The sequence below is a fragment of the Amphibalanus amphitrite genome, unplaced genomic scaffold, assembly GCF_019059575.1.
Source record: "Amphibalanus amphitrite isolate SeventyFive unplaced genomic scaffold, NRLGWU_Aamphi_draft 000421F_arrow, whole genome shotgun sequence".
Classification (NCBI taxonomy): domain Eukaryota; kingdom Metazoa; phylum Arthropoda; class Thecostraca; order Balanomorpha; family Balanidae; genus Amphibalanus; species Amphibalanus amphitrite.
Genome location: NW_024881915.1, coordinates 110,299 through 118,021, shown reverse-complemented (window position 1 = coordinate 118,021; position 7,723 = coordinate 110,299). Strand labels below are relative to the sequence as shown.

The 7,723-nt window shown below is 44.2% G+C and overlaps 1 protein-coding gene across 2 annotated transcripts; it reads right to left on the bottom strand.

The window, feature by feature from the left end:
- On the bottom strand, positions 1–4,758 carry LOC122391078 (probable 28S ribosomal protein S6, mitochondrial). 2 transcript variants are annotated; one of them, XM_043384640.1, is made up of 5 exons: positions 4,345–4,758; positions 3,006–3,062; positions 1,966–2,105; positions 1,075–1,236; positions 1–260 (listed from the first exon to the last, which is right to left on the bottom strand). In XM_043384640.1, the coding sequence occupies exons 2-5, from the start codon at positions 3,048–3,050 to the stop codon at positions 158–160; spliced, it is 450 nt and encodes a 149-aa protein (XP_043240575.1). In that variant the 5' UTR covers positions 3,051–3,062; positions 4,345–4,758; the 3' UTR covers positions 1–157. The 2 variants fall into 2 exon arrangements, with proteins under 2 accessions (XP_043240575.1, XP_043240574.1); XM_043384639.1 differs by lacking the exon at positions 4,345–4,758 and adding an exon at positions 3,393–3,409.
- Between the last annotated feature and the right edge of the window lie 2,965 nt (positions 4,759–7,723).

Sequence of the window (7,723 nt, the reverse complement as noted above, 5' to 3'; positions counted from 1 at the left end):
TCCGTCATTACAGTATATTTTATCAAAACCTACACAGCAAAGCTTTATAACTACACAATAGTTCTGACCAAGTTCATCGCAAGCATACTCATATAAAACAAAACAGAGCACATTCCCGACTAGGAGAGGAGTTAAAGACCCGTGAACACCATAGTCGCTACCGCTGGAAAGGATAAAAGTCGAGCTTGGTGTTGGGCTTGAACTTCTTTTGGCGCTGCTCCTTCTTTTCGACGGCCGCCAACATTTGTTTGACCTCGGCCCTGGAGGGAGAAGTTGAGAATAATCAGGGGACTTTCACAGCCTATACACCCTGCGACCTCTCTTACCCAATATACAAGAGAGGTATATTGGGTGAACCTCTCTAAAAGGTTCACCCAATATACCTCAACTGGTTTGTAAACCAGTTCTACATTGGGCATCGCCCTGCATGCCCAATGTAGAAGTTCAGCATTGGGCATGCAGGGCGGAAGTTGAATATCTATCCGATAAAATGTCTAGCATTGTTGAGTACGAACTTGGTGATCAATTTGCATATAGCGTTTATATTGCGTGCACCAAGTCATCGTTCAAGAATCGAGCAATATATCAATATGTTCACTATTACATAAAGCACGGCCTGCTGAGCGTCCTTTGGAAGAATGAAGACGGACAAAATCGATATAGATCGCATAAGTTTGACAAGAAATCCGATAGTCAAACCACGTACTTATTCACAGTTATGTAAGACCTGTACAAACCAGTTGTAATTCAACTGCATGAAGATTGACTTCACTTTCTTATGATGAGTTGGAAATTTGTATGTTATGCACACATTAAAATGATAGATTGTAAGACTCTTTCCGCAATCAAGAAATCGCATGCGAAAGCTTATTCAAATACATGGAAGCACGCTCGCATCAATCGCACGCACCTCCCGCATGCGATTGATGCGGGCAGAATTATAATGCATTTGAATAGGCTCTCGCATGTGATTTCCCGAATGCGGAAAGAGCCTGTTTCAGCCTAAGTCCTTAGTGGACAGCTGTGTACCGAGCAGCCTGACCTCTCGTCAGGGACTCGGGAGTCGGGACTGACCTGTAGGGCGGCGGCATGGTCTCCTCGTGGAAGGTACACTGCTGCGGTTCCGGCTCCTCCACCTTGAACACACCGTAGCGGACGACGTCCACGTCGCGGCCGGCAAAGTCCATCACGTCAAATACTCGCGCCGGCGGTATGTCAAACTCCACACGGAAGTAGCTGGAACAGACCGCCAGCCGCTTGTTACAGGAAGAAGGGGAGGACGTGAGGGACACCTGTGACTTATTCGGCATCATACACCGGTGAGTAGTACGAGAATGAGCACGCAATAGCCACGCATGTCTTGGTAATTTGATCTCCAGAGGTAGAGCCCCATAACACTCGATCCTCATATCACTCTTTAGTCTTTATCTGTTCCCACTGCCGTGAATGTTGGTCTCTCCAGCAAATCGTCCCCGTTACTACCGTAATTGCCGCTCCAGCCTCCATCTCGCTAGCAGTTAATCTCAGTCTGTCTGGTCTCTCACTGTCGGCCCATCTCGCTCTGACCAAAAATGCGTTCCGCGTATGTTTTATAATTCAGCATAAACGCACCGTGAACATCTGTACTTGATGCCGCCGGAAGACAGTAAACGAGAATGGAGGGGGCGGCCACCAAACAGCTCGCCCACCGATCTCAGTTTGGCCTTCACCCGAATAAGACTCAAATTGCGACTCTCCAGCTCGCGGTCTAAGGTGCGGCACGTCACTACGCCTAGATGGTAGATGGCGCCACAGACCAGGAACTGTCAACACTTACTAAGTCACTGGACATTGCTACACAAATCTCCCACTGCCATTTCCACCCTTTTTAGACCCCCAGTAGGCCAGTACCCCTCCCCTCCCCACACACACTGTCCGCCAATCCGCTCCCCCAGTCCCCCCTCCCAGCCCCACACCCCTTCTCACCTGCCCTCGGAGTGCCGCAGACCGTGAGCGGCCATCCTGCTGGGTAGTGCTCGCGTGCCCAGGCTCTCCACCTTCCGTATGTAGCCGCCCCTGTCCATCACCAGTTCGGCCGTCCGCTTCACCGTCTGCACCAATGCCGGCTGGCGGTCACAGGGCCGGTGCACGGTTATGGTCAATGGGTGCGGGTACAGAGCAGCACGCTGCTATTACACGTGTCAAATTGGGTTTCCATGGAAACATCAACAAACCATGCCGTCGTCAATCTGTGTGATGTTATCAAATATTGCTGCTAACATCTTCACGGCCGTGCAATCAAACAAATGTATCAAACGCATTCAACGAGACAGCAACTCTGTTCCAAACGTAGCTATGAAAAAACTCACGGATTACACGAAACATCATTAGTGTGATGTCATCACATTATGTTAGCAGTCGCGCAATTTGATAGCAGCATGCTGCTATCACCGGTGAAACAGGCCCCCATGCGCCAGCGCCGGTGCAAGGCAGCGATTAATGGGTCCAGTCAGGGCACATTCTCGGGTCATTCTCAGTGAACATGTCTGGAGCTGAGCACAGTCTCAGCTCACAGGTTCAGTTAAAGCACAGCCACATGAAAGGGGTCCTCACATAGCACAGTCATAGGTCAGAGCACAATCACAGGTCAGCTCAGGGATAATCACAGGTCTACTCAGGACAGTTACATAACCATTCAAGACAGCCACATATTTGTTCAGGGCACAGTCACAGGTTTTGCAAAGGTCACAGTTCTGATCAAGAGCATAGTCATTGATAAATTAAACAATTGTAGCTTATAAAATAGTATGGAATAATAACCTTATGCTCATTCTTCAAAAAAAAAAAATTGTTGATAATGAAGTAGCTTACTAAAGGCTAGGCACTCTGTCCATGAAACTGACTACAAAAGCACAATCTATGTGCATGTTAGAAAAACTTATTCTGAAAATTAAAATGTTAATAAAATCAAAATAATACCAAGAGTGTGGGAGACATGATGTTCATCATTTGTTTTTGAAACATACCTTTTGCATTTTTCTAAGAAGAAGAGAAATCTCATATGTTGGCATTGTTGCTTTTATCTGAAAATAAAAGTAAGAAGTTAACTTCCCAGATACAACACACTTGGCCATTCACAGTGACACAAAAACATTCAACAGTCAACAGCCCAAATGGTCATATTCACAACATGCCAATGAATTTAACATCAGGTGGTATTTGAAAGACTGCAAAGTGCAAAAAAAGAGGCTATCAATGCAAAAAAGAAATGTTTGCTGAGTGTAAAGTATGAGAATTGTGATAAACTGAATTGGTTCCTCTACTACAACAATTAACTTGAGCAATATTTTTCCTGAGCAGTTAAGCTCTGTGCTCAGTGCTGTGATGTCTGCTAAACAGCTAAAGTCATCTACTTTGTGCAGTTCTACTGGAATCGTGGTAAGATTACGGTTAATTAGTTCACTGAAAATTGTTGATCAGATTAACTGACACATTTTTCGGTATTAGTATATATTAGGTCCGAGTGGACAATTGTGACGCTGTTGATACAAATTTGTAACAGCAAAAAATTTAGGTTTTAGGTTAGGTTAGGTTGTAGGTTTGTAGGTTTTAGGTTTTAGGTTGTAGGTTTGTAGGTTAGGTTAGGTTAGGTTGTAGGTTTGTAGGTTGTAGGTTGGTAGGTTGTAGGTAAATAGGTAAGGTTAGGTCAGGTTTGATTATGTTTTTCTTTTATTTCCAGGACATATAAGTATCATTTTTGGATTCAGGATGTCAAATAATGTAAGAATATGAAAACTTTATCTTTTAACAGTCACTCGGACTTAATGTATACTTTTACCCATTTTTCTTCCTAAACATGAGTTTCTTTATAGAATGATGTCTATATTATAGGAATTAACCAATATCTGAACTGGGACAAAATGAGATGGAAAACATGACCTGGTTTAAAGCCAGCCTAGCTGAAAACATGCTCAAACATCATAGCCAGTTACTACCCATTCAAAATAATTAAATCATCAATCGGAAGCACTGGTGGGTCGAATCTGAAAACAGGGTGCTGGAGGGCATATAAGTCAGTGAAGTCACATAATTACCATGAAATTATGTATCTTAAAAACCCTTGAAAATTTAGGTTGTCACGTGACAATTTCAGGAGCCTTGATCGAATCGCCCCAGGCACCCTGTTTTTATATTCCACCCACTGGTGCACTGATGAAAGGTGCACTTATTGTCAAACTTCAAAGTACAGGTTTGTGTACTTTCACTGTTTACATTCTGATTCTGCTCAAATTGTGCTTTTGCTTTGATAAAGGTGGAAAGAGTTCAGTTACAATAAACACAGATAAGCAGAAACATAGGTACTACCTTGCTATATGTGATAAGCAATCACTGCCGTTTCTATGCAGTTGCAGTATGTGCGAAGAATTGCCCTTTTGCTCCAATACTATATCAAATATCAATATTTCAAAATGAAATTTGTCTATTGAAGTCACTTTTCAGCTTTTCAGTATATATGGCCTTGCTTTTCAGGAATAAAATGTTCTAAGGGTGGATGAGTCCAGTTCACCGTTGACTGGAACAACACTTGTCAATGTACATTTTTTCGCTTTCTCATGCAAAAAAAAAGCTCAAAGCTGTTTTTTGTTTTTAGTTTACTTCAAAAATAACCTTTGTAACAAATTATATTAAATTTAAAAGCAATTTCAAAAAGAAATTTGTCTGAAACACTTTCCTAATTCGTCTGAATTTGTTTACGGTAATAGGTAAGAACACTATAGTGCTGTTTCAAAAATGCCTTTGCTGCGCCACTGATGTCTTTCAGAAGCGATGCCATATGGTGCCCATATCGAACTTGGGGGAAAGAGTGGAGTAGTAATTTTTACTAGAGTAAGCACGTTTGTTTTGTTGGGTTAGGCCCTTTCGGTCTGACCGCTGACGAGACCATCTCGCATGTCTTTCGGTCTGACGAGACCGGGACAGAAATCGCATTGAAACGGCGGCCAGGAAGAGTGGCCACTTGGTTAATAATAGCCGTTTTCACGACGGCCATCTGGAACACATTTGGTGCACATCTGGTGCAGATTAGGTGCAGATTTGGTCAAATTAGGTTCAGTGAGTCTCTTTCTTAGTAGCTATCAGCTAGGGTTGCACTTATTGCTTATATGCCTACTTTGTCATATTATCAGAGAGCATCATCGATTAAAGCACTGAAATAAATACATGAAATGAACAAATTTGCTGTAAAAGAGATTAGGTGCAGATTTGGTCAAATTAGGTGCACTCGCCGGATAGCCCGTCGTAAAAAACAGCTAATTTGGCCAAGCTACTTACGCTCAAGGACTATCTCATCCCCAGACAGGACCATGAGACACTACATATTAGAAGAGTTCGCTGAGGCTCATTACCAACAAAAGCCTCCAGCGGCTCAGTTCTGAGTCGACGCATGGCCTCGACGGTCGATGGCAGGTCAACATGACATTTCATGCAGGACGGCGCGCCAGCTCATTGCTCTACCAAGGGCCAGGTGGTTGTGCGAATCGAGCCTGCCAGATTTCTGAAGAAATTAACCGGCTACCATCCGGACCCTAATCCTGAGCGAGGATCTTTGGGCTACCTTCCAGCAGGACATAGACAAATGGAATCCGGCGGCCAACCTCGGCGCCTTGCAGTTACAGCCAAACGGGCATAGTCGAAATTCAAGCTGTCTGTGCAGTGTGCTATATAAGCTGGTTGCCATCACGACAAATTATGTTCGTGCGTAAATCCCTGTTCATATTAATAACAAAAAAGTTAATGTTCGGCCTTAGCGTCGATGGAAATGGTGAAAATAATTCTGAAAAATTACCCGGCTGTGAGAAAAAGCACGGATGAAAGATAGAAGATATCCCAGAAGATATGTTGGCCCCCCTTTCAGAGCCAAAAGGGGGGCATGGCCCTAATGGCCCCCCTGGATCCGCCATTGGAGCTCAAATCAACGCATCCAAAGTGTTTTTTATCGCTCTAGCATATAGGTAGGTATAGAAATTATTGGCGTAAGCTGTTAAAAAAGAGACCTTTCATGAACTATGTGATGAATCCAGATGTTTATTTAGGTATGGGTGCAGTTTCCCAATCCAGCATTAAATATCGACAAGTAACGCAATGTAAGTGACTAGTGTCAATAATGACTCTCGTTCAAAAATTCGCAGTTCACTTCCCCCCCCCCCCCCTTTGAAAGATCTCAAAATTGACCACACCCGTTAGCCTAGGTCACGCGGATGTTGAAAGTCCGAGACACACGTTTTATACATCCCCACTATTCTATCGTTAAGAGATGTGAAACATCGGTCAGCCGGTTTAACTCTGATGAACATAAAGTGTTTCTTTTTTAAACCACTTGTCTCACGCTTCATCACAGTTTCGCCGCATGGTTTATTCGTCAGCTCTCGGATTCCTAATCACATCCCCTTCAATAATCACTCCGCCTCTATCGCCATCGAAAGGTGGGCACATCTGTCTCAATCGCGCAACTGTTTTTACTTGTTTTTCCCACAGTGTGACTGACACGACCTAAGCGCTCATCCCTCTGGGCTGTCTGACGCTGAAGACACGTCACCCTGACCAGCTGCACCGGCGCGGCGGTCGATGCAGATCTCGCGCTGCGCTCCCATCAGCTAGCCCCGCCACCGTCTGCTCCTGCTATCCAATAAGACCACGGCGAATTTAGCCACCTCACACTGTTATTAATGGTACTTATCAGCATGTGAATGCGTTTAGTTCACGGGCTTCTGGCTGCCGATCTAGCAGCGGCGTGGCCTCCAGATCGGTCCGCCAAACTGCATGGCCGCGCTAAAGGCAGAAACTTTGGACACGAAAACCGTCTCTGTGACGGCAAAAACTGGGAACGAACCAATGTCGTGTGATCGAACAACATAGAGTCGACCAGGTCTCAACCGGGTGCTACGGGTGTGATCAGAGGCCTACATCGAATTCACCGGCCACGGTGAAAAAATTAGACGACGAGGTAGTTTTTGACCAACGCGAGAAAGCGTTACGAACAACTGCTAAGGCATGTGTTAAAAAAAAAAACTGAAAGACAACTTTGCATCGCATGTAACAATGACAAGCGATTATCGGTGTATGTACATAAGTGGGACTCGTGAGTCCATGTTGAAGTAAAATATTTTGTTATAAGTGTTATAAGTAAATTATTGGATAAGACGTGTAGTAATCTTGGATGGAGCCCTTCTTCCCTCGGCTTCTTTGGTATACTCTTACCAAAGATACCGCCTGAAACTTAATAAAAAACGTTTAAAAGAAAAAATGATATATGTACCTAAATGTTAGATAGCATTGCGCAAAAAGCCTCCGTCGTCTCCCTTTAGGTCTCGAATAAGAAGTTTTTCAGTAGCAAATCCAATCAAACCAAATTAACGGTATAGGTATGTGCTATGAAAAAGTATCATTCTGCAATTAGTTCTTTTCCATGCATTATTATTAGCTCTTTCCTTCCTTACCCCTTCCCTCTCTCTCTCTCTCTCTCTCTCTCTCTCTCTCTCTCTCTCTCTCTCTCTCTCTCTCTCTCTCTCTCTCTCTCTCTCTCTCTCTCTCGCTCTCTATCTCTGCCTCTTCTCTCTCGCCCCTTCTCCCATCATCCCCTAATCCCGCGGGGAGAGAGCCGCATCATTTTCCTGGACCTCGGCTCTCCTACCTCGTTTTCCTAGTGATCCCATTGTTTGGGAATTTGCCTCTGGTCATTATCGGC